The sequence below is a fragment of the Monopterus albus genome, unplaced genomic scaffold (genome assembly GCF_001952655.1).
Source record: "Monopterus albus unplaced genomic scaffold, M_albus_1.0 scaffold193.1, whole genome shotgun sequence".
NCBI lineage: Eukaryota > Metazoa > Chordata > Actinopteri > Synbranchiformes > Synbranchidae > Monopterus > Monopterus albus.
Window position 1 is genome coordinate 207,577 of NW_018128073.1, and position 25,387 is coordinate 232,963.

General features: G+C 41.2%; 3 protein-coding genes across 11 annotated transcripts in view; all 3 read left to right on the top strand.

Annotated features, from left to right (window-relative positions):
• Positions 1–2,375: 2,375 nt before the first annotated feature.
• On the top strand, positions 2,376–12,550 carry ift57 (intraflagellar transport 57 homolog (Chlamydomonas)). Of its 7 annotated transcripts, none has more exons than XM_020617716.1 (12): positions 2,376–2,518; positions 4,064–4,250; positions 4,503–4,677; positions 5,809–5,927; positions 6,222–6,312; positions 6,886–6,957; positions 7,117–7,239; positions 8,756–8,827; positions 9,633–9,764; positions 10,762–10,824; positions 11,235–11,301; positions 11,380–11,829. In XM_020617716.1, the coding sequence occupies exons 2-12, from the start codon at positions 4,096–4,098 to the stop codon at positions 11,559–11,561; spliced, it is 1,251 nt and encodes a 416-aa protein (XP_020473372.1). In that variant the 5' UTR covers positions 2,376–2,518; positions 4,064–4,095; the 3' UTR covers positions 11,562–11,829. The 7 variants fall into 7 exon arrangements, with proteins under 7 accessions (XP_020473372.1, XP_020473374.1, XP_020473375.1 ...); XM_020617718.1 differs by lacking the exon at positions 2,376–2,518 and adding an exon at positions 3,148–3,223; XM_020617719.1 differs by lacking the exon at positions 2,376–2,518 and adding an exon at positions 3,234–3,252.
• Positions 12,551–12,553: 3 nt separating this feature from the next.
• On the top strand, positions 12,554–20,020 carry tmem71 (transmembrane protein 71). 2 transcript variants are annotated; one of them, XM_020617727.1, is made up of 12 exons: positions 12,555–12,614; positions 14,337–14,369; positions 14,642–14,743; positions 15,193–15,254; positions 15,923–15,968; positions 16,950–17,147; positions 17,820–18,097; positions 18,253–18,447; positions 18,624–18,690; positions 19,008–19,069; positions 19,449–19,498; positions 19,577–20,020. In XM_020617727.1, exons 4-12 carry the CDS (start codon positions 15,224–15,226, stop codon positions 19,598–19,600), a joined length of 951 nt encoding a protein of 316 aa, XP_020473383.1. In that variant the 5' UTR covers positions 12,555–12,614; positions 14,337–14,369; positions 14,642–14,743; positions 15,193–15,223; the 3' UTR covers positions 19,601–20,020. The 2 variants fall into 2 exon arrangements, with proteins under 2 accessions (XP_020473382.1, XP_020473383.1); XM_020617726.1 differs by lacking the exon at positions 14,337–14,369 and having other exon boundaries at positions 12,554–12,614.
• A 1,872-nt stretch (positions 20,021–21,892) lies between these two features.
• Positions 21,893–25,387, top strand: part of dnaaf11 (dynein axonemal assembly factor 11) — a 40,733-nt gene continuing 37,238 nt past the window's right edge. For both annotated transcript variants that reach the window (XM_020617711.1, XM_020617708.1), the window contains exon 1: positions 21,893–24,775. The gene's annotated coding sequence lies outside the window, so the exon portion shown is untranslated. The remainder of the gene's footprint in view (positions 24,776–25,387) is intronic.

Below are 25,387 nucleotides of genomic sequence, written 5' to 3' on the forward strand. Positions count from 1 at the left end.
GGGATGTGACAGTTACTGTGACTAGGTGGAGTGGATTCATTTAGGCTGGCATATTCTTCCTGCTGTAACCATGTTTCAGTAAGACACAATAAGTCAATGTGATGTTCACTTATCAAATCATTCACTAACAGAGATTTAGATGAGAGAGATCTGATATTTAATAGTCCACATTTGATTGTCCTATTACTTTCTACTATAAGAGGAGTCATCTTAATTTTAATTAGGTTCTTATGAATAACTCCTCTGGAGTTGATTCTTGATTTATATAATTTAGGTGGGCGGGGGGCAGACACAGTCTCTATGGGGTACTGGGAGCGTTGGGTGGGTAGCAGCTGCAAGGAGACAGCAGAGAGGCGTCTAAGACTGCGACCCTGCATCCTGGACTCAACTCTGGGTTGTCATAATTTAGGTTGTAAAACAAACTCGTCCAGATTTCTAGATAAGAGAGCCGCACCACCCAAAGTGGGATGGATGCCGTCTCTGCTAATCAGACCGGGTTTTCCCTAAAATGTTTTCCAGTTCTCTATGAAACCCAAGTTATTTTCTGGGCATCACCTAGACAACCAGCGGTTGAATGACGACATGCGGCTAAACATGTCATCACTGGTCACATTGGGTAGGGGCCCAGAGAAAACTATGGAGTCCGACATTGTTAAGTTAAGACCTTAACGTACTAATAAAACATAATATGACAATTCCAAATAACCATTTTTAATAAAATGTTTACAGCCAACATCACAATGACCAGCAGTGCAAATAAGGAACCTATCCTATCAGTGAGTAAAAATGCTGTTTAGCAGCAAGGAAGGTGATTGTATTAATTTATTTTTAGTATTTTACTGTTTTTTGTGTTGTGCAATAGGATAATGCTGAATATCTTTATTCAAATAGCCACAATGTTCCTTTATCATATTATTTCAGTGTGGGGGCCCTACAGTGTTGCTTATATTGCCTATAGGTAGAAGCTGCTCTGCCAGGCAGGTAGAAGACAGTGAGTTTATCAGGGTTTGCTTGATGAAAACAGCTGACTGCTGATTCTGGAAACCCTGAGACTGAGCAAACAGTCAAGTGTCATGTAAAAAAGAGCTAACTGAGGCTAAACAGCTCAGTAGAACTGCAGAGGTGATGGTTCCATGTCGGTTCAGAAATACCAGGAGCACCTTGCACATTACACAGTCACCCATATAAGGGTTGGCTATGCCTGAGAGATAAGAGAAACTGTAATATTTTTATCTTTTGTGAGCCATGTGCATATGACTGGCAGAGCTACCTCACATATTCAGATAAATCCTCATTACCTTGACAACCACATCAGCCTGACATGGTCACTTATTGCTGCAGAGCAGTAAAAATGTCACCCATCACCCCTTTTAGAAAACATCCTGTGAAATAATGACTCTCAGCTAACAGTTATTTTTGTGCAAAGCGGCATAAATAGGGTTTCTGAATGACGCCCAGCGGGCTGATAAGCCTCCTGCTGGCCCTCAGGCGAGGTCCTCTAGCAGCCACTGCTCATTACCGCCTCGCTCAGGTTAGGCCAGGGATCCACTTCTGCCTCTCCTCCAAATTACCTCTCCATCGAATGCTGGAAAGCCAAGAAAAGGAGGCCAGGACACAGGCTGACATGGTGACTGGCTGCACTGAGCCTGTAATCACACCAGAGCAGAGCTGAAGCCGGGTCTCCTTTCTGCTCAGGCTGCGTAAAGACTCTCTCAGGGGTGAGTCTGATGTGTGGGCATCTGGAGGAGAGTCATTAACAGTAGCTGGATGTCGGTGTGAGGGTTTATAATCAGCTGATACTTTTTATATGAATAATGAATCACATGTGTCGCTGTGATAAACAGACTTGAGCCAAGAAACTGGTCAAGAGATTATTAATATTGTCCATAATAACTGAAATATTATTAAAATGGACTGCACTTATTTAGCACTGGACAAACCACTTTACAAATTCACCCACATGCTCAAACACAAGGCGTTGGCCTGGGTGCCGGGAACAATTTGAGTGTCAGTGTCTTGCCCAAGGACACTTGGACTAGAGAGACCGGGAATCAAACCACCATTCCTGCAATCAGAGGTGAATCCGCTCTGGCCCTGAGCCACAGCTGCTCCACAATATTCAAAAAATACCGATGTGACAGCCTCCGGCTAGATGGCTTCACACGTTAGAGGTTTTTAATTTTTATACAGTATGTGTTAATTCATGTAAATGTGTGGTTATATTTGTACCTTGTGCATGATTCAGTTTGTTGTCTCCACCCTGTGTCTTCCCTCTCATTCCCCTTGCCTTTGTTCCTGTTTTCTGCTCCACCCACACTCACCTGCTTTTTATCTGTGCAATCACCTCACTTTATAAGGCAGCAACCAATATTCATTTCTTGTTATATTCTCTGTGTTGTAGCTCATGCTCTCAGTTTGCCTAAGCCTTATCATTAATCTGGACTGTCAGCTTGGCATTGACTGTGGTTGGACTCTGCCTCAGTCTCTCCCTGCTCAGCTTTGCCTGCCTAGACTAAATGTAAGCCTCTGTTTCCAATAAACTGTTCAATACACTCTTAATCTTCACCTGCCTGCCAGACTTCTGTGTGTGTTTTGCATTCTCCATCTCAGTAACTGTTTCTACAGAGAAATGTGGCAAGTTTATCTTTAACTGGCTTGGTTTCACTTTTTTCTTGAACATCTTTAATTGACATGTCGGCACTGATTAGTATTAACCACCAGCACTGGCAACACCGGGTGGGTAGAAATATCTGCAGTGTGAGATGAGAATTCTGAAACAGCATTCAGAGTCTACCGCCCCATCCCTGTTGGATTTTCATCTTGTAGTGGAGCTAATCTAACAGTTTTTTTCTGTTTCCAGTCTTTGTGCTAAGCTAGGCTAAACGCATCCTGGATCTAGTCTGGCTGTAAATAGTGTCTATTTCTATAATACACCTGCACCACACCCACACCTCCATATGTTTGTATAATTGCATATCTTAGCTCAGCTGAGTCAGTGGAGGTGATGTCAGTGGGCAGTCAGAAGGCCTGTCAATCAGACAGTCACCAGAGAGCTCCACCTGTGTGCTAATAGACAGGCAGGGAGCAGCATGCAGATGAAACAAGCGCCCCCTCCCTCCCTGCACTGCTGCTGCTGCTGCACCGCAGGGGACTGGAGTTGTAAATTATTCACTGATATGCACGGATGCACGCATACATCCACTGTGTGTGTGTGTTTTAACAGGTGGAAACTCTGTATTATGCTTCCATAAGGTTGTGTTGAAGTTGGATGGAATGTATGGGAAGGATGAATGGCTAAAATATAAGAAATTGATTCTAATATATTAAAAATAGAGGATGTATGATCACCCCCAGTTGTCTGTTCACAAAGCAAAGTGAACAAATCCAGTTCCGATCCACAAATATATCTTAATTTTCAGTGATCTTTGTGCAAAGTAAGGGGTGGGAGTGGTATTCAGATCCTTTAGGTTGAAGTAATAAAGTCACTGTCAGGCTCAGGCTGAAAAAAATCTTGTTTTGCAAAGTTATATCTATTTTTGTATTCTAGCTTCGGAAGCTTAAGAATTATTCATATTTTGTTTAATAGTGACTCATAATTGAATAAGGTGAATAAATTTCTCGAAAGTGGAATTTTCAAACAAAGTCAATAACTACATTTTTATAGCTCATTCACTGAAAATAGTTTTTTAATCTACTTTTGTTCTAATGAAATGTTTAAGCTTTAAATCTGTTGAAAAGCGGCTTTTATACTGAAGGTCTCTACGGAAGGACTTAAAGCCGATGTTGAGAGTTTAGCTAGCTGATGGTGTTAACCAATTCAGTGCTTTAATTTCTGTAATCATGACGCGTTGTGACTTGTTGGCCTGTATATATCCCGCAGACTGAGTTATGAGTTTGAATCTACGTTTTGCTAATGTCGTTTGTCCTGACGTTAGCTGCATAGCCAGCTAGCGTTAGCTCTTGGTTGCCTGACAACGCTGAGGAAGCCAAACAAACCGGGCCACAGCTAGCTGGCTAAAGATATCCAAAAACTGATTTCGTCTTTGTTTATTTTAACATTTAGTTGTCTGACTGTCGGCTGGCAAACAACAAACGATGGCGGATGACGGTAGACGGGGAGATGACGATGACCGCGGTCCCGGAGCAGCCCACAAGGTGTTTGTGGTGATGGAGGGTTTACTCGAGAAGCTGAAGATGTTAAATTATGAGGAGGAAGTTCTGGCCAAACACAACATGAAGAACCTGTCCAGGTGAGAAATAACTTAACTCTAGCCAGTTAGCCAAAACGTTTGGATCTCGCGAGTGTGCAATTCTATTTTTTTTTTTTAACGTTAACTGGACTCCAAATAAATCAGTTCCTTTTTTAATTGTACTGTGATTTCACCAGAAGTAACCACTAACAGTCAGTAGTTGTTCATAATAAGTGTAAAATCTTTCACATAAACTACATGCAAATATAAAATATTACTCCTTATGGTCTCCCCTCTGTTTTCTGCTATCAGACATTATTTTGTGTCAAGTCCATACGTGGCATCCAACCCGGGTGAGCAGTTCTACATGTTCACCATCATCGCAGCGTGGCTCATCAACGCTGCAGGGAGACCATTCACTGAGCCTCAGGAGTACGATGAGCCCAATGCCACCCTGTCCAACATCCTGGCAGAGCTCAGGGCTTTCGTAAGTGATGCTCAGCTCTGTCAGCTGTAAAACACAGGAACATCCTTTCATTCCCATGCAAAAACTGTCTGCAACAGCTGAAATAAAATCAGAACTCCTGTTCAGGCAATAAAATGGGTTTTATACAGCAAAATCAGTATATGAATATAGTTTTTAGCCTTTCAAGAACTGTGTGAAATCAACCAACTCACACAGTCTTATCACTGATAGGCTGTTATTGTTTTGCACCTGTGAAAATGTGCTCTCACTGCTCAAAGTCGCTTTATGTTGACAGACTACTTTTAACTGAAACGAGAGATAAAATTTTAAAAAAGCAACTCAGTGCCACACCAATGCCACATACAATGCTGTGGGTTTCTGTACCGATAAAACAGTACCTTCCTACCTCCACTTTAAAGAAGGCAAAGCTCAAATAAAATACGGTCTGAAATCGCATTGAAACCATCTGATCAAGGAAAAGCAAGAAACATTGTTGCTGTGAATCGAAACTGCATATTCAACCTCAGTTTTACTTTCAGTAATTTTGGCACTAAAAATGTCAAAAAATAGTACAAGATAAGTACCAAAAATTGGCACCAAATGTCTGGTGAGATTCATAATCTTATTGACACAGTTTTTGGTCAGACAATTCCTGATTAAAATGAATTCTTCCAGGTTTTTGTTGTGTTGTAATTGTTGTTCTAGAGGAGTCCTTGTGTTCAGAGAGCACTTAATATTTGACAACTTTGGCTTCTAATGTCAAATTTGTAAAACATCTTTGTGTTTCATGGCCCGATCAGGCATAGTGTAGTTTTGGTGTCATATCAGCACCGGTATTAGATAAACAATATGCAGCCCTCCGGACTATACAAGCTTCTGTAGTTGACAGTTTTTTGTTGCTATATTTGTCTCTTTCAGAATTTAGTGTCTGCCTCACGTGACTCAGAATAAAAACTAAAAAGTGTCACAGTTATCGTTTAATGGAAACTTAGATTCTCTGTGATTTGACAGGTGAATAAAATGGTTTAATTAAATATGGAGCAATAAATGATGTGCCAGTGTGTTTGAGTGTGACCTCTCTGTGTCAGATGCTGTTCTAAGACATCACAGATATGAGAGTACAGGAGACTGACCCCTCACTTTGTCTGTCAGGGTGTTAAGGTGGACTTCCCGCCCTCCAAACTAAAAACTGGCTCGGGTGAATACGTGTGCCTGGTGTTGGACCGACTGGCTGAGGAGGCTCTGAGGAGGAAGGGCTTTTCCTTCAGAAGGTACTTGGACATTTCTCCTCTCCTCACCTGTATAAAGCATTCTCCCCTCACCCCTGAGCATGGCAGTCTCTTCTTTTTTTAAACTTATAGTTTTTATTTACTTTTGGTTACAAGCAAGTTTTTTCTCAGGCCTGAAAGGCTGTGATTTGAACATTTCAGTTCAGATGTTTGGCTGTAAAAACAAACAAACAAACAAACAAACAAAAAAAAACTGATTCTGTTTACAGTGAATTTGTTTGCACTTTTTATTCAGGAGAAGCAGATGGTGTTGATGGGTTTTTTTTTTCTTTCCAGACCAAACTACCCAACAGAAACCACAGAAGAAGAGTCTGTGATAGAGGATGATGCCGAGCTCACACTCAGCAAAGTAGAGGAGGAGATGATTGTCAGTGTCCCTCATTTCTTTTTCTTTTTTCGTGGTACTGCTCATGTGAAATGTTTAGTAGTTACTCTGAACTTTGTACCTGTTTGATTCCAGACAGGTTTGTCTGTTGTATTATCTCTTAACATTAGATCAGAGCTTGATGTTAATTACTTTTTTTGACACTGCTGTTACACCCACAACTGTGAACAATGAGATTCTCTTACAGCTCTACAAACTGAACTACTGGTTCATAATTTCTATAGCAGATATTAAAATAATGTCATGATGCAAAAATGAAGGTTCAGTCTGTGAAACAATTTTTGTCTTAGGGGAGTTTTAAATGACCTGAATGTACTGAAGTTTTATGTAATTCAGGAATGATCCGTTCAGGAAAAGTAAAAGGTTAAAATCTGGTTCACACAGAGGGTTCACTTTGTTTCTGTGGCCATCGGTGCAGTCTCCAGACTTGGGCAGTGATATTTTACTTTTCATGTTTTAGTCTTGTGATGGTGTAAATTAGTGATATTGTCTTTGGAACCTGTTGTGAATCTGAGTAAAGCTCATGAATATTTCTGTGTGTGTATATAAACTCAGGAGGAGCCTGATGATGATGAGGAGGAGACTGTGATGGATCTGGAGGCTCTGAAGCTACGGACCACTCACACTGTGGGTTCACCTGGAAACCTGAGGATTTAAATTCTGTTACATGACTTGATGAATCAAACCAGTTTCTAAAGCTCATCTAACTGCATATTTTATTGAGAGCTCCATTTTCAGCCAACCTGAAACCTGATTCAGAAATGTTTGCTGTTTGTTCCCTGACAGGAAGCGGAACCATCCTCTAAACCCGATGAGATCCTGGAGTCAACTGTTGATGCGGCAGAGTGGAATCTGGAGGTGGAGAGAGTCCTGCCACAGCTCAAGGTCACCATCAGGACCGACAACAAGGTGAACGCTCATCTGAACACCACCGTCACCTGGGGCTCAGAGGTCATTCAGGTTGTCTGAGCCAGCTTCACTCCTAGACCTGATCCAGGATCAGTTTGAGCTGCTTCTCCTGTTTGCGACTTTAGAATACTTTATTTTGCAGGTCCCAGAGTTTCCCCTAATCCCCTATAAAGTATCTGATATGTAAATGTAAATTCATCTGAAGATTACTGAAAATAATGGAGTGTGGTTTGGTATTAATTTAAGGAATTGGCACACTTTTAATTAGGTCCAATAAATTGCTAGCATTACTTAGACATTAGTCTCGTAGTCAGTCATTAAGATACTGGCCGCAAATCAGTGAATGAAAATCAAACTTAACTAATTCAACTCAAATAACTCTCTGAATATTGTCCATACTTTACATATAATTTGTACTTTTTTACACATATTTTTATGACTCTGAAATAACAGGACCTTCAAAATAAAGTGCTGCTGCTAATGTGAACTACTTTGTATGTTGTTGTCAGATGAATTACATGGAGTAGAAGTACAAAATGGAAACACTCCACAAGTACCTCACATCTTTACTTAAGTGCAGTGTTTGACTAAATGTAGTTAGTTACAGCCCAACTCTAGATTTTGTGCATCAGTAGAGTAGTAGATGAGCGGGCTGGTGATGAGAAGAGCTGCAGGGTCTCATTGCAGATGAACTGAACTTCAACTGCACAATGTACAAAGTCAATATCAGTAGCAGTTTGTTTGGAGCTGGTTGTTTAGCAGCATCTGAAATAGAACAATAGATTCATCCATCCCCACACCAGCATCTGTCCCACATCTGTCAAAATCTTTGCTGGCTGCGCCTCAGGTTGAATCAGTAACAAACTGATCTCATGTCAGATTTCAAACTGTTTAAACACAAGCTGCTGTTTTACTGTGACTGTTTTACTGTTTCTAAGGTGAGTGAAAAGCAAAGAACTCACTTTCTAAGGTGAGTGAAAAGCAAAGAACTCGGGGTCGTTGCTCTACATTTACATTAGACACCGAGGGAGCACATTCGATTAACAAAGTCAATTTCAATTTAAAGTCTGAGCAGGCAGGAGGTGGAACAACAGCTTTTCTGAGTGGACTTGAGGCTGCGGCTAACTGAAGGAGAGAGGCAGACTCCAAAGCAGATTTACAGTCTCATTTCAGTGTCTCACTGGTCCCTGAAGGCAGCAGTCTGTCATCTGCCTGTCGATGCAGTCACAGAGCCAAATGTCTTTTGAGATAAACTGTGGTTATCAAAATGTGCTCAAATACAAAGTACTGTATTACTACAATTAAATATTATTATGGTAAAAGTCATATGTTATCGCCTTTCAGTTTAGGCAGTAAAACAAGATGTACCAAACTCCAAAGTGAGTATGTAATCGTAGTACATAAACGCTGTGGATAAAATCTACAATTTAATGAATCAATCTTGAGGATTTATATTATGACAAAGTGTGTGTTTGTAGCTTGTTTCAGTTTTCTTCTGGTGTGTGCTGGTCTGCAGGACTGGAGGATCCATGTGGACCAGATGCATCAACATCAAGATGAGATCAAGTCTTCGCTCAAAGAGGCAAAGGTGCGTTCGCCGACCTGGTTCAGTAATTAACTGCAGTCGGTCTTTGTGTCTTTGTGTCTTTGGCTCCACCTGCTGGACTCTGTCTGTAGGGACAGTGTTGAATCCTTGTGCACACTTATTAACATTCATCTTCACTACAACAGTTCTCTTCTGTGTGACATCTTTATTACAACATACAGAACTGATATGGCAAGATACTGCAGTACTACGTCTTGTGAAATACCATCAATACACTGCATTGGGTAGTGTCTTTTCTAATACCATCAATACACTGCATTGGGTAGTTCCACCATTGACTGATAGTGAAGAAGAAAAACAGGGCAAAGCAGGGACATTCAAATTATAGAAGTAAGTCGAAAGTGTGTTTTTAAATTTACAAGACTGATGTAACAGACAATGGAAGCTGTGACAGCTCATGGAAGTAAATGACCCGAGTGAGACACTAAGTGTGAAGAGCCAACAGCTGACATTACACCACCACACCTGCCATCCCACACTGGACACCCTGAAGCTACGATGATCAGATTGTTGTTTAACCTTACATTCTCAGGGCAATGAGATTGGAGTTGTTTTCTTATAAGCTCAGCATTATGTTAAACTGTCTCTTGTCAATCACCTGACAGCCAGAGAAAAATCATTCCTCTTGTTTCCTTGAGGAAACAGTTTTTCAGAAGCTACTGTAGAGCTCTTTGGTGATGTGGACTGAACCTTAAAAGTGATGGGTTTCTTCACTGGAGACATCCTTCATGATATCCAGTTTTGTGTCCTCATGTTGTCCTGGTGTGTCCTCACTCATTCCTTGCAGAGCTACCTGGACAAACTGCAGGAGGACATCGGAAAGACTCAGGAGAAGGTGAGCAGCAGAGAGAAATACATCAACAACCAGATGGATCATCTGATCCAGGACTACCGCAGCGCTCTGGCCAAACTCAGCGAGGTAAACCCCAGACAAAGTCACCTTCACATCAAACCAGACAAATGGGGACACACTCCAGCTCTTGTACCAGAAGGTCAGGATGATGATGAAACCATGTTTCTCATTTCTTTGTATAGCTGCTCTAGTGAGGATTTCAGAGTTGAAGCAGTGGTGTTCCAACTTGTCTTGGTTCTGATGACACATGACGATACTCCAGCACAGAGCTAAGTTTGTGCAGCTGGGCTTTTCAGTGTAACTGCAAAACCACTGAAATCAGTTTCCTCCAAAAAAGGCCTTAGAAGGTCCCGATGCTGTACATCTAGTGTGACTTCTTCTGTACTGCATGTCTGGTCCTGGAAGAGGAGCCAGCTTTGGTGCTCTTCCTGAGGTTTCTTTCCATTTTTTGGGGTGTTTTACCTAATTCGATTCCAGGGTCTAAGTACCGAGCTACTGGAAGTAGATTTTTGTGATACTGGGCTGTATGAATCAGATTCGACTATTACGAAGTCTTAAAGTCATTTGCCAGTTATAAAAATGTTTGAACATGACTGCAGGCTGTTGGGAGCCTAAATAAAGATATAAATTAAAAGTGGGATTGTTGCATCAGTGGGTTGAGCTGCAGGAAACTGTTTCACCCTTTGTGTGGCGTTTCAGGAGGACCATCAGCTCCCAGTGGCCAAGGGGTTTAGCACATCTTAGCAAAACCTTAAGCAAATTCATCAGGTTTCCTTGTTAATCCTTCCATCCATTTTATTCTGCTTATCCAGCTCATGTGATTTAAATCAATTATATCATTAGGATCTATTGTTACAGTATATAAGGCTGGGAAGTACTGACCAACTGTGATATTGTAATAAATAACCAAAGGGCCCTCAATCAGTGAGTATGACTGTAACACAGGTATTAAAGTGCTCTGGGAGCAGAATCCTGCAGTTTACTGCTAAAGGTTACAAGGTTCCTACAGCCAAAGATCCTGTAGTTTTCACGTGTACATTTCAGCAGTTGTCTCTTCTACCAGGCTAAGGAGCGCTACCAGCAGGCCAGCGGAGGAGTGACTGAAAGAACCAGAGTCCTGGCAGAGGTAAGTGAACACATCGTCTAGCATTTTAATATCATTCATCAGGCACATCTTCTTGGTTTTGATCCAATAATAAACACTTTTTGCAGATTTTTCTTTTACTTTGTATGAATTTAACTGGGCCTTTAAAACCATATTTAGTGAACATGATAAAGCATTAGAAGAGCAGCATCAGTACATAAAACAATGATAGAAGAAGAATAGATGAATGCAATAAAAGCAGTTAGGACAAGCATTTACTGGAGGCTCAAAAGTCACAGAATTAATACTGTTGAAGAATATGCAGGAAAATGTCTGCACCCAGGCTGCTGGGATTTCATTTAAAAACCCGATGGTTAACTGGATTTCATCTTTTTTCTTTTTAGGCATTTCTTCATTCAGAGACAGTTTGACCTTCTCTGTGTGTGTTTCAGATCAGTGAGGAGCTGGAGAAAGTGAAGCAGGAGATGGAGGAGAAAGGCAGCAGCATGTATGATGGAGGTCAGACCCTTTGTTTGTTTGTTTGTCCACTCACATTATTCAGTGTTTACACTCTGTTCTTGTGTCTGTGTCCCTCAGCTCCGGTGGTGAAGATCAAGCAGAGTTTGACGAAGCTGAAGCAGGAGATCATTTGGATGGACAAGAGGATCGGCGTCGTGGAGCAAGCGCTTCTGCAGGCCAAACTCAGAGAGAAGTCCAACATGACTCGCGACATGCACGCCACAAACATCGCCGAGCCTGCCGCCGGTCTCTTCGCTTAGTCTCAGTACTGCAACAGAAACCAGAATCCACCAGGTTTCATGCTTTTCTTACTGTAACTTAAGTGTTGAGTCTCATGATGCCACAGTCTTAAAGCTTAATGGAGTCTGACTTAAAAACTGAAAACTAAACTTTATCTGTGCAGTTCTGCAGCTATTCAACATTTATAGTTGAACAATTAATCAGTTTTGTCTTTTGTTGTGAATATTTACTGATTTTATTTTTTTTTAAATATTTAATACCACTTGTGTACCAGAAAATAAACACTGATAACTATTATCAAAAGTCTGAAGTGAATTTGAAGCCACAGAATCTTTGAATGTGAGTGAACTGGACACTAGTTGCCAGAAGATGATGGATTAATTCTGAACTTTGTTGGGTCTCATTTTAATTTAAAAGCTTTAAGTTTAAACCTTCCTCCTCTGCAGCAGCTTGAAGGAAGTCGAGTTTACACCGGACATTATGGTCTTGTTCCTTCAAAATAAGGTGATAACAAATAAAAGAGTAAGTCAATAACAATGGATATGCTCGAAAGACAGGATCACGTAGTACTGTATTGGTTTCATAATGAGAGCTGCGTTTAGAAACTGTAATGTTTACTGACATCGGTACATTTAAGACAAGTGCTGCTTTATTTTGCTTATATTTGTCAATGTTTATTATACTGTTACATCTGTTTCACAATCTGCCTATTTATATAGTTCAGTTGAACTAAACTACAGGAACACGTCTGGACACTTTCATCATAATTGAGATAGTATTTAATACAAAACCTTTTATTACATTTGAGAACATTGCATATAGATTAAAAATCATGCTTATTTAAATATCGGTTATCATCGCTCTTACTCTGAAAGCTCTGACCGGAACCTGTATTGTTTTGTTTTAATTTGGCAGCTGCTGGTGTTTTCTGTGTGTGGGCGAGGCTCGGTAACAGCTGCGAGTCCGAGTCGTTTCATTGTCCACAAGAAAATCAGTTTTAAAACAACAAAAAAAGCAGGAAGACGACGTTTTCTTCAAACCCCCGGCAGAGAAACCGGGAGGAAAATAAACCGGTGAGTTCAGTCCCGTTATTTTTCTTTGTCCGCGTTTGTACAGGAGATTCTGAGGTCAACTTAAAAATATAAAGTACAAAACCGACACTGTTTAAGCTTTTGGTTGGACAGTGTTAAACCGTGACGTTATTTTAATCACAGTTCTAAGACTTTGTCTAATTGTAGTTGGTTTCTTAAATTGCATTATGGCAAAGATGAATTACTATATTAAGGTGCAATGCATGTTTTAATGTTATTTTATAATCGTGTAGGATTTTAGGGCGATACCAACAGCAATACCACATCATTGTATTGATTTGTATCATGGAAATATTTTGGGAATTATTGCAGCTGAAAAAAATCGTGAAGCCATAATATTAGTAGTATTAAAGAAATGATAATTTTCTAGAACTTTAAGGACAACAAACACAGTATGAGACACTTGCCAAATATAGTTTTAAGTAATAAAAAAAGCACTAAACTAATATTAAAAATTGTCAAATTACAACAAGGGTTTAGAAATTCTGCCCTGTGCGGTCAAACCAGCAGCGGGCTCGTGTTTAAATGTCACAGAGGTGTAACGGGGACGCTCCCGGCAGCGCAGTGTCCGTGATGGAGCTGAAATGGTTTGATCCATCTCTCGTTTCCTGCTACGCGTTTCCCTCCAGCATCAGCAGCTCCAACGGAGACAGGCTGCTGATGCAAGGCATTCTGGGAAACAGGATGGGAAGAATCCTGGGGGGTGTACTGTTTGTGTTGGTTTAAATCACAGTGCATTTTTCAGCTGAAACAGAGGAGGGTGAGAGGGTAAGGTGCCTCAGAAGGAGCACAGTGTTTATGTAGCAGATTTAGATGCTTCACACTGATGATGAAAAGGTGCATTCTCACCACAGTTTGCACCTTTACAGTAATAGTTGTGCAAAACAAAAAACTTAATTGCTTTCTGAGCTGTGGGTGCTATAGAGTCAGGATGTGGTTAGCCTAGCTACCAGTCTGCTTCTGGTAAGTGAGGCTACCCACAGTCACTCCGTACTGAGCTTTAAAGGTACCATATGTGATCCAAAGAGTCAAGACAGGACTGAAATGTGCCATTCTAGATTGTTACACACAGGTTTGTTTACATCAGAAATGTCTGTAAACACAGCAGGAACGTGCAGTAGGCCCAGATTTCCAGTCATGATACTTTAACAAACACAAAATCTAGTCAAACCAATTAGTTTGTGGAGCACATTTAAAAACAGTGATTGCTTGTTTTATGTACGTCAGAGTACTGTACACAGAGATGAGCTAGGAAGAAAACAACAACCTGAAAATAAAGGCATCAAAAAAATTTATAATGCAACAGATTTTGCTCAGAACTAATAAGAGAAGCACAGTGTTACTACTCACGTTTTATTAGGGCAAACAAAAAGCCCAAGAAAACATAAATTGTGTTGTTTTTTTTCATATTTAATGGAAACTCTTTGTTAGTTTAGCTCAATTGTTTGTGGGTTAATTTACACCAGCCCTCATGTCTTATAGCGATTGGACTCATTTGATTAGAATCAAATGACCACAGCTAATCCTATATACCGCTAATCTGTTGCAGATTGTTAGGCAACAGTTTGAAAAGTCAGGTTTTACATATTAGACTGTAGAGAGAGCGTCAGCGTCTCGTGGTCTGATGTGTGTGTGAAGTAACAGGAAACAACATGGCTGTGGCAACAAAAGAAGTTTATCTTTGTCTTCTTTTCTTGATTGTAGAAATCTACAACATGCAGAACCAGTACATGTAAGGTATGAAAACACAGCAAGTTATTCCATCTATGTCAAATGACTTAAAGGATTAATTATCAGAGTAGTTGCTGATTAATTCTTTGTCAATCAGCTGTTGCAGCTCTAGTTGTGGCCACTGTGAAGGATTTAGTAAAGTAGACATGGGCACAAAACTTGTCCAGCTCGGTGCCTGATCCCCCAGTGACGCTTCCCCAGCTGAGAAGGAGTTAACAGGAAACGTGAGCTCAGAGTCACAGCCCCTCTGTTTTTCTTTCTGCATTCTTTTCCTCAAGCTGCTGCTGCTTTGTCGGCACAGGGTGTGAGAGAACCACAGCGGACAACACATCGCTGAGAACCGAGACCACACTGAGATCTGAGTGGGAACCAGTCTGAAGGTGAGGCTTAACAAACATCTGCTGTGTGCCTGTCTTTTTCTGTCCGATCACTGTGGATTAGTTTTATATTAGCCTGTAGAGTCTTGACTGAGTTAATCTCCTCAGTGCTTTGCCTGGAGAGAGGAGCTGCAGGGATTAGCAGAACTCCATCCTCCTGCCTAATCCAAACTACAGTCAATAGCTGTTTTAGGAAGTCACTGACCAATCTGTAAAAAAGAGAAATGTATATCTGTATATACTTTAAGTTTTTAATGGGCTGAGGGCCACAGACAGAGCAGGTTGTCGGTCTGAGTCTGTGGGTTTAAACAAATAACACCAGGCTTGTCCGTTAACTTTTGAGAAGTTTGGTTCCATTAACAAGGGCTTTGTGGGAAAACATCAGTCCACTCTTACAGACCCGTGCTGGAGACTTGCCACCTGTTTCTCACTGCTGCTGTTGTCTTCCACAGATCGACAGGAGAGACTTGGCTGTAGACAAACATGTCCCTGTTCTTCTCCGGAGCTGTTACAAGTACGTCAGCATGAACGTCACATACACACGATACATGTGCAGCACTTTTAAATAAAACATATTGGGGAGTAAAAGAAGTGGTGATTCTTGTTAGAAAACGGTAACAGAGTGAGAGATTGAGGCAGTTTTTTGCTTTGACTGTGAAACCAGTAAATCACAGTAGCCAACGGCAGACACAGCAAAACAAACATTCAGTCACTTTTCATTCATGATTTTGCTGCTGTGACATTGTGTGAGAGCCTGAGCTCCAGTGGTGGACAGTAAAGTCAAGTACATGTAGTACTGGACTTAAGTACAATTTTGAGGTATCTGTACTTGTGTTTTCATTTTCTGTTACTTCATACTTTGACTTCACTACATTTTACTTTTTATTTCACCACATTTATTTTTTAACTTTAGTTACTAGTTACTTTTCAGAACTGGCTTAATACAAAAAAATGCAGTATAATAAGACCTCACTGATCTGAGTACTACTTCCACTACTGCTGAGCTCCCTGTCTGTCATATTCCTACACAGTATTTGTTAGCGTCACATGGGCTGTGTTTCCCAGGCTGGGCTCAGGAATGTTCTCTGGCTCTTCAGACTGATACAAGTCATGGTGTCTTTATCTAGAAAGCTGCTTCAGAAGTGAGCTTGCCTGGTCTGATCTGTTCTGTCTGTTGTTCAGGTTCGCCCATAAAGCGAAGGCTGCGGGCCCATCACTCCTGTCAGAGGTAACAATTTCTGCTTCTTTAACCTCTTTCTAAACTCACTCTTCTACAGACATGTCACTGCTGCAGAACTACTTTGTGCAGGTTTAAGGGCATCACACCAGAAATTATATGCACTTGATTTCTGTTTGTGAGTAGGTCTGACTAACCTAACTGGGCCACTTGTGACTGCTTAAAATACCGTGTGCGCACAATAGGGCACTGCATCCAAATTACAAAGAAATCTCTTCCCCACATAAATACAAATTTGTTGTCAACGTGAACTTGATTCGCAAACAGTTAGTGCAACTCTATGATGTGAATGTGGCTTTAAACCAGAGTTTAATGCTAATGTTAGCATTTTAGTTCAAAACACTGCATGTAACACTCGCTGGGTGTCTTCGTCCTGGTGTTTAGCATGTAACAGTTGTTATGTCAGGGTTTTAACACAAAGATCTGCTACCTGACCTCAAAGTATCAGGTGTGGGATCCAGTCCACGCCCTTTTGTTTTAGTCTTTTGCTTCTGATCAATTCAAACCTAATCAAAGTGCAGGACACACAGGCATCTTGCTTCTCCAGAAACTGTTCTTTTATAAAAGCCTTGAATACCTTTAGAAAGATGCCTCTGAACCTGATGTAGAGCCTTTTTAAATGTAGTAAAGAAGAAGATTTTTAAAAGGGATCAGTCGACAGAGTTTCAGGTCTGTGTGAAATCACATTCATTATTTTCAAAAGGAGTTGGTTACAAATAGTCGGGCTCTGAAGTGCGTTTGTGTGGCCTAGTGAGGTCAGAGATGAAATTAGGCAGCCGTGTAGCAAGCGTAGCTTGACCTGGGGTCATGTCTCACATGAGGCAGTAGCAGCACCAGGGTTCAGTTCAACAGGACCTGTGTAGAGTTCTGCCTCGGCGTGCATCGCTGGGAAGATTACAGCTGATCGCGCTCTCCCCTGCAGTCTGCAGGTGACTGGTTTTATACTGGTGTCCCTCTCTGTGTCTCTCTCAGCCTCGACCTGTCTCTTCTCTCTCCCAACTCCTCGTACGTCTGTTACTCCTCTGTGGATGGCGGCGACCGTCGCTCGCCGCGCCTCCTCACCAACGGGTACTACACTGTCACCGAGGACAGTTTCTCCTGGGATGATGATGGAAACGTGTCACTGACACCCTGCAAAACCAACGTATGCTACAAGGAGAATCTGGTCAGGTGAGAGCAACACAAAGTTAGTTACAGTAACGTACTGATGGTTAAATTCATTTGTCATTTAAAGCTCCCTCTAATAGGACAGCAGGGAGACGACACTTCTAAACATTTTCTATTTGATTTATCCAATTTTGTACTAAATCTCAGTTAATGTAGCTTTAAAGTGTGGGATTGTTTTATCATTTCAAACATATAAAAATCATTTAGAATAGATAATCAGAGCAAGAAAAACCGCTGTCTGCATTATGTGCTGAATGTCAAAAGAATTATGTAAACTAGAAAGAGTTGTTTTGGTCTGTTTTGAAGGTGAAGCTAGCTAGTTAGCATGAAGTTAATGCTAATCACTTTATTTGTCCAAGTATGTTATACACATAAGGAATTTGTCTCCGTTACAGGACTGAGTCAGCCGTCTGTGGCGGCAGTCTCTCTCTCTCTCTCACTCACTCACACACACACACACACACACACACACACACACACACACTGATGGTGGCACCGTCCCTGCAAGGTGCTGTTCTGGCCATCGGGGGGCAACCTGGGGCTCATTGTCTTGCCCAAATGCAATGACACATTTTACACTGATGAGCGTAACAGTAAAGGCTGGGAACTAATAAAAACGAGTTTGACATGTCGGCAACCAGCAGTGTGACTGTTTCATGTCATTTTCTTCTTCAGGATCTTCAGGCGCAGACGGAGGCCTCGCAGCTCGCTGGCTCGTCTGCTGAGCGATGTGACGGAGAGCTGCCAGACGTGGCTGGATGAGAAAGTCTTCAGAGGTGTGTTCAGAACGGTACACAACAAGGACCGAGATCTGGACAATGACTCGGACAGAGAATACGACCAAGACCAGGACTGGGCCAGGAGCAGCCAGGAAGACCCGGCCCTGCTGGATGAGTCCTCCTGGTTTGGATTCAATGACAGCAAGCTGGATGACAGCTCCAGCTTTACATACGGTGGGTAACAGCTGGAGCTTTAGTTCAACCTTGTTATGGATCTGATGATCAGCCAGCAGTCTGCTGCGACTGTTGGCAGTACAAGAAGAGCACTGCTAGAAATTGAATCCAAAAAATGTCTAACAGTCCATCTTCTGTTGTTTCCACTCCTTCAGACCCGACAGAGATCCTGTGTCCTCCTGACAAAGCGGCCCCTGCCCCGAAGCTGCTCATCCAGGAGGAGATTTGCTCTGAGGTCTGTCAGTCAGCAGAGCAGTTCACTCAGTTGCTGGGCGGACTCTCAGAAGTCCCGCCTCCCTCCCTTTTCTACACCAGCAACTGCTGCTGTCAGGCCTCACCTGAGCACACAGGTGAGCTGTGACATCATGATGACTGGGAATGTTTCACTAGTGCCCCAGTGTTGTTTGTTAATGAGAATCGAACCCTGTCAGTGCACATGCGAATTTATAGACTTGCCCACAAACGGAGCTGCGAGGTTTTGTTTCACTGGTGTTGCTTTACTTCTCCCCATGTGTTTGTGTTTCAGGGTTAACGATGAAGGCCTTTCTCTTTGTCATCTTCACCATCTTCATCTTCACAGCTGTGTACTCGGGGTAAAACCTGTTTTTGTGCATTCCTCTTTCACACTGAAAACACAGACAGTGGTTTCTGTTGTTTATTTAGTCTTCTTAACTAACGATCATTTGTTCAGATATTTCAACTTCTGACACTTTGAACTTGTGTGTGATTGGCTGACACACCTGCAGTAATTACTCTTAAAGGCACAATGCTCTTAATGTTTTAAATCCCGAACTCATTGTTTTAGTCCCAAGACGTCAGAACTCAAGTCCATCCTTGCACCAGAGGTCGAATTTTATTGTGGATTTCTGGATTGTTCTGAAAAAACTTGACTTCTTGTTGTTCTGTGCAGGTGTTTGTGGTGGAGCACGGCAGTCACCTCAGCTTTGTTCATGACGATGACAACATTTATGAGTGAGTTTACATTAAACTGGATCCGTCACTGTCAACGCTGTGGATCTGTTGATGGAAGTTTCTTACTGATAGGCAGATCATCTGTAAAATATTTAGTTTTGCATGTAATAAAATTTTTTTCATTTGACATTTTAATATTCAGTCTTCATTTTAGAGCAGCAGTATATGTGTGACTTTGAGTTGCCACTTGACCGGATACAGGAAAACACTTTCATTTTTTTAATGAAAATGGTCAGTGCGTTTTAAATGTAAGAACCCTGCCGCTCTAATACAGAAATGTTAGTATCAGCGTTAAAGCTGCAGGCCTCACACTGATGTTTAAAAGCAAATCAGAGGATGAGAAAACTCTTAACATTTGTGCTGTGCCGTCTCTTTTCAGTCCTGACCAAGTCAGGCCCGCTGGGCGAGTGGAGGAGGGCAAAGACAGAGGTGAGTCTCAAGTCCAGCACGTTTGATCCCATTCTGCCTCTGAGCAGAAGAAATGAGTGAAACTCTTCTGTTTTTCAGGACATCACATCAAGAAACGAGTAAAGAACGTGAGAAACCGGAAGAGGGAGAGAAGAGACGGGTCTGATGGGACTCGGAGACATTTCATATTTCACTGTTTGCATGTAAGTTGCACTTAAAGGACCAAGTTGCAGCGGGCTCTGGAAACCCTTTTACAGCAACACCCGCACAACTTAAAACAACCGTTTTTCAATGGGATTCTTTATCTAAATACGTATTGATGCACTGAGGTGTTTTGGGCTTTACAGCGATTTAAACTAAATCTGACACTTTTCTATATTTTACCTTTTAAATCTGAGAAAATCAGCACAGTGTCACATCCAGGTTGATGACAGCGAGTCCTTTTAAAAACAAAGTTTGTGTGGTAACTGGTTGTGAAGGTGGATTTATGGAAATGTTTTGGGTTTTCTGCAAAATACGTCAGATCTAAGATGAAACGGTAAATTGAAAGAATCAGACGACATGTTTCTGTTAAAAAGCTGAAGGAGCTCATGAACATGGTGACCTAAGTTACTGAAGGTTAGCAGCCATGAAACAAATGTTGTCCATATCAGTCACAAGACATCCGAATGTAGCCAGTGTATTTCTGAACTGTGTCCTCTGTTAGTAGCTGAACTTGGCTGGTTTGGGCTGTCCAAAGTGAGCATGTGTCTGGAGAATCCATGAACCCAGAGCAGAAAACAAACTGCGAGCGTTGCTGTGACGCCTTGCTTCAGTTTAACAGCTGTGACTGTTTCTAAGAACCAAAACACAAGGGCACCTGGAATTTGCAGGTGATGAGGTGCCATTTTCCTGAGGAAACCATATGAAATGTTTTGTTAAAAATGAAGTAGCCACAATTTAGAAATGATGTGTAGCTCAAAATTAATCAGATTTTTATTGTGAAAGTCTAAAATCTGGTTTCCTGGGTGGAGTTCTGTTGAGAAACAATCATTTCTGGCATCTACCTCCCTCTGATTCATACTAATCACTTAAAACTAATCAGGTGCTTCAATCTGGAGTGAACTGGGAGCTTGACACTGAGGCCAGTAGTGAATGCAGCTGCTCCCCGGCCTTAATGTTTGATCCTTTAACCTGAAAAGTCTGAAATTACATCAGCAGTAAAAGGTAAAAACAGGTCAGTGACCAGAGTTCTGAGTGATCTTAAAAGGTCTGACTCATAGGTTTATATAATGCTACCTAGCAGGTACTGAAGCCCATCCACTTGTGGCTGTAGATGTGTGTAGAGTTGTTTTCTGCAGCATTTTGTGGTAAAACTCTTCAGCTGTGAAGCACCTTTATATCGCCAGCAGTGCAGAAACGCACAGGGCTGTGCTGGATCAGAGGCTCACATGCTGCTGAAACAGTCACAGGTCTGCTTCAGTGGGACATGGAAACAGGCGATGGCGTTCGCTTCAATCTGCAGCAGGTGGGTGGGGTTCTCTAGTCAGAGATGAGGCAGTTCCAAATCTAGTACATTAACTGGGTTTTCACACATGGTGGTTTTCCTGTGGGGAAAATCTGAGGCTGCAAAATGTATGAAAGCATATTTTAAAAGCTGTATTTGCAGTTCTTCAGTTTAGTAAGAACCACATTTGAGTAATGGACCAAATCTAGTTTCATTTAATTTATGCTCACACCTCCCGACCTCGTTTTGTGCAATGATTCAAGACCATGAGAGACGTTTGGATTGGTGCTGAGTGGGCAGCGTACTGGGAGGACTGGTCTGAGGTGTGGGAGCACTGTAACAGTCAAGGAGAGTCTTTATAGCTGGTGAATGGAAAAAGAACCTGTGCACTTCATTCTGTATGTCATAATAGACAAGTTTATGAGAAGCTGAAGCCAGTGATGCGTCACAGTGATGCTGAAGCTCCCATGACAGTAAAGGTCTGTAGTGATCAGTCACTGCTCTGCTCCTGTACAAGTGAAAGAGGAAGCTGGGATGTAACATGTCGAGGAAAACTAGTACTGTACCGCTTTCTAAGGTTACGACTATACAGCTTTTAAAATTCAATCATTTTGGGCCTTGAACTACGCCAAGACTTTTAGCAAAGCTGAACAACAGATGAGCTGTGCTTCGTTTTCACCGGTGGTACAGATCAGCTCTGTGTGAAATGTAAATGTTGTGTTTTTTGTAAATGTAACAAACTTTGGTCTGAGGAGCAGATAAAGCTTTAATTCTTCATGTTCCTGATTGGCTGAGTGGATTAGACTAAAAATCATGCCACAATTGTCTTATGGGAATTACTCTACCAGTTTTTGACTTGAATACTGTTCATGTCAGCAAATTGTAGTGGAAATGGCCATTTGGTACTAAATAATGTAGAAGTGCCTGAAAAGCACCAGCAGTGCAGAAACGCACCACAGTACAGGGCTGTGCTGGATCAGAGGCTCACATGCTGCTGAAACAGTCACAGGTCTGCTTCAGTGGGACATGGAAACAGGCGATGGCATTCACTTCAATCTGCAGCAGGTGGGTGGGGTTCTCTAGTCAGAGATGAGGCAGTTCCAAATCTAGTACATTAACTGGGTTTTCACACATGGTGGTTTTCCTGTGGGGAAAATCTGAGGCTGCAAAATGTATGAAAGCATATTTTAAAAGCTGTATTTGCAGTTCTTCAGTTTAGTAAGAACCACATTTGAGTAATGGACCAAATCTAGTTTCATTTAATTTATGCTCACACCTCCCGACCTCGTTTTGTGCAATGATTCAAGACCATGAGAGACGTTTGGATTGGTGCTGAGTGGGCAGCGTACTGGGAGGACTGGTCTGAGGTGTGGGAGCACTGTAACAGTCAAGGAGAGTCTTTATAGCTGGTGAATGGAAAAAGAACCTGTGCACTTCATTCTGTATGTCATAATAGACAAGTTTATGAGAAGCTGAAGCCAGTGATGCGTCACAGTGATGCTGAAGCTCCCATGACAGTAAAGGTCTGTAGTGATCAGTCACTGCTCTGCTCCTGTACAAGTGAAAGAGAACTGGACATTTTCTTCAGAAAAAGAAGTGTGGCAGGAAGCTGGGATGTAACATGTCGAGGAAAACTAGTACTGTACCGCTTTCTAAGGTTACGACTATACAGCTTTTAAAATTCAATCATTTTGGGCCTTGAACTACGCCAAGACTTTTAGCAAAGCTGAACAACAGATGAGCTGTGCTTCGTTTTCACCGGTGGTACAGATCAGCTCTGTATGAAATGTAAATGTTGTGTTTTTTGTAAATGTAACAAACTTTGGTCTGAGGAGCAGATAAAGCTTTAATTCTTCATGTTCCTGATTGGCTGAGTGGATTAGACTAAAAATCATGCCACAATTGTCTTATGGGAATTACTCTACCAGTTTCTGACTTAAATACTGTTCATGTCAGCATATTGTAGTGGAAATGGCCATTTGGTACTAAATAATGTAGAAGTGCCTGAAAAACCATATAAACATGGAGGTTACACAGCCAAAGTTTGACATACGAGGTGATTAACCCCAGATTTAAGCGATATACTGTGATATTGTCAGTGCACAGTAGTTTTAACCCTCACATGATCGACACTGCCTTCACCAAACCTTCGCTTTGCTGTTGGTTTGGACACTTGCAGAGTTGTAAGATCTTTTCCATGGCTAATTTCCCTCTTACATGAGGTGAATATAGATCAGTACCATGAAGGGTTAAGCTCCAGTCACACCAGCAAAAGATGAAATAAATGTATCAAATCAGACTGAGCAGTTAGCTTGACACAGTGACTCACTTCTGTAGCTGGCAAGCTAACTGCTAACGTGCTAGCACCAGGCTGGTTCATATTTTGTATGTTACTGGGACATGTAGACCCAAGTTGGTCTGTTTTCACACTTTAGGTGGATCAAAGTGGAATTTAAACAATTTACTTAATTTGCTCAGTGTGACAGCAGCAATTCTATTGAAATGAGCTGCTTTCGCTGCAAAGCGTGACCATTTTAAGCTAGTGTTGCTGGGTCTTTAAAGGTTTTATATATACATGGGTGTGCGTAACATTTTTAAATAGTCTTTTTATTCACTTAAAAGTGCCAAATGTGTAGAAATCTTACCAATTCAGAAGATGTTACCAATATTTTCAGTGAACAAAAGTAATTGTTTTACTAATACTTTGATACTGCTCTGTGTGACTTTGCATTACGCTGTCTTTACATTTTTATTGTATATCAACATATGAGTGTAATGTGAAAGGTGTTGAACCTACTGAGAATCAACATCCAGCTCTGCAAAGCTCTTTATCCTCTTTCAGCTCTTAGCTTTGGTTTTTATGGTCAAAGGTGTGCCTCACATTCTTCTCATGAGTGGAGGCCAAAAAAAAACAGTGAAAGAAGAGCACATGTTGGACTTTGATTCATCAGGTGGGCACAAATATGCGAACACCACATGAATGATCATGTAGCTCTGGAACAGCTGCATGTGGCATTAGGTTAGGTTAACTCTCTGCTGCCCCCTGTTGGCCAAAAGTCGGCCAATGCAACTTTAAACGATCAAAGTTAAATGTAGATTGTGGTTTGGTTTTTATTATTACATGTTGTAAAATATTACATTTGCTGCAAAAATAAGAAAACCTCTAACATAGTATTTTCTTGGGTGAACCGAGCTTTTCGATGAGCTCTTGTTCTGTGTGTGATGCAGCGACTCATCGTGTTAATGATGCTGTACATAATGGTTTGTTTAACTGCACTTGTTTCCACTGGTGGGAATCTGCTTGTGTTGGCACTTATAGTTTATTCCACTGTACTGTTCATTTCAGCTGTTCTGAAAACTGTAAAATTAAACCTTAAACGTGAGGCAAACCAATTTAAATTTGAAACTGAGACAAAAAAGAAAGTTGGGTTAAATTAGCAGTTTATGTTCAAGTAATCTGATATATTGAATTTATTTGATATATTTTAAAGTGACACTTTAATGGAGTGTTGATCGCTGAGTAAATCAAAACTTAAACAGTAGTTTGATTTGGATGAAAAGGGGATTCCCTTTTTGGCCTTCTGATGGCGCTGTGATTTAAGATTTATTTTTTACAGAGTTTTGGATATTGTGAATTATTCCATTAAAGCCTGTTATAAAGTCAAACTGTATTTCTGCTCGGTGCATGTTTCTCCAGAACAAATGAAAATCAGTTTTCAGATGCAGCAGACTGAGGAAGAACCTGAAGCTGATGAGCAGTTTGGGGAAAATGAATTCTGCTCCCGCTGATGCAAGTGATGGCAAATGTAAAGGTAAACATGATGGTTTATCAGGATGTTCAAGAATATAAGGAATAGGTCACTGTACCTATCACACAAACCTGTTGCTCTGTAGGTTTGGTAATTTGTAATTTTATCTGGAGAGCAGCCGTCGTCTCTCTGCTGCAAACAGCCACGTTAAACAGTAAATCTTCATGGGTCTTGTATTTTCCAGCTAATTTCCTGGAAACGTTCCTCATTTCCTACAAATAAGATGAGCTGTGGCTGTAAACTACTGGCACATTTCCAATAATGGCCCATGAGGTGTTGGAGTTTTATTTGCATGTTGACAAATGTTTCTGAATTATTTTCACTTTGCTACCTCAGATTTTCTAGTTCTCCTTTACTCCAATAATTAGCACCAAATTTCAAAGGTCCTCCGTTGAAGTATCTTTGTAATTTACAAGTAAATACTAGCTAATTTATATAAGAATGAATGATAAGTAAAAAAGGATCTTCTCAGGAAAGTAGCTGGAAAATATGGGACCCAGAAAATATAGCATTACTTAATTTCTGTGGATATTATAGATTTTAAAGCTTTACAGGAAAATTTAATGGGGGGTGGGGGGGCCTTACTTTGTGAGCTGGTGTGAACTGTGCCCTGTG

Excerpts from the sequence above, each read along its gene's own strand:
- ift57 (XM_020617716.1), top strand. The coding sequence starts at position 4,096 with ATGGCGGATGACGGTAGACGGGGAGATGACGATGACCGCGGTCCCGGA. Across the intron at positions 7,240-8,755 it reads CCATCAGGACCGACAACAAG|GACTGGAGGATCCATGTGGA; the intron begins GTGAACGCTCAT and ends GCTGGTCTGCAG. Across the intron at positions 9,765-10,761 it reads CTCTGGCCAAACTCAGCGAG|GCTAAGGAGCGCTACCAGCA; the intron begins GTAAACCCCAGA and ends CTCTTCTACCAG.
- tmem71 (XM_020617726.1), top strand. The coding sequence starts at position 15,224 with ATGTCCCTGTTCTTCTCCGGAGCTGTTACAA. Across the intron at positions 15,969-16,949 it reads GCCCATCACTCCTGTCAGAG|CCTCGACCTGTCTCTTCTCT; the intron begins GTAACAATTTCT and ends TGTCTCTCTCAG. Across the intron at positions 18,448-18,623 it reads GGCCTCACCTGAGCACACAG|GGTTAACGATGAAGGCCTTT; the intron begins GTGAGCTGTGAC and ends TTTGTGTTTCAG.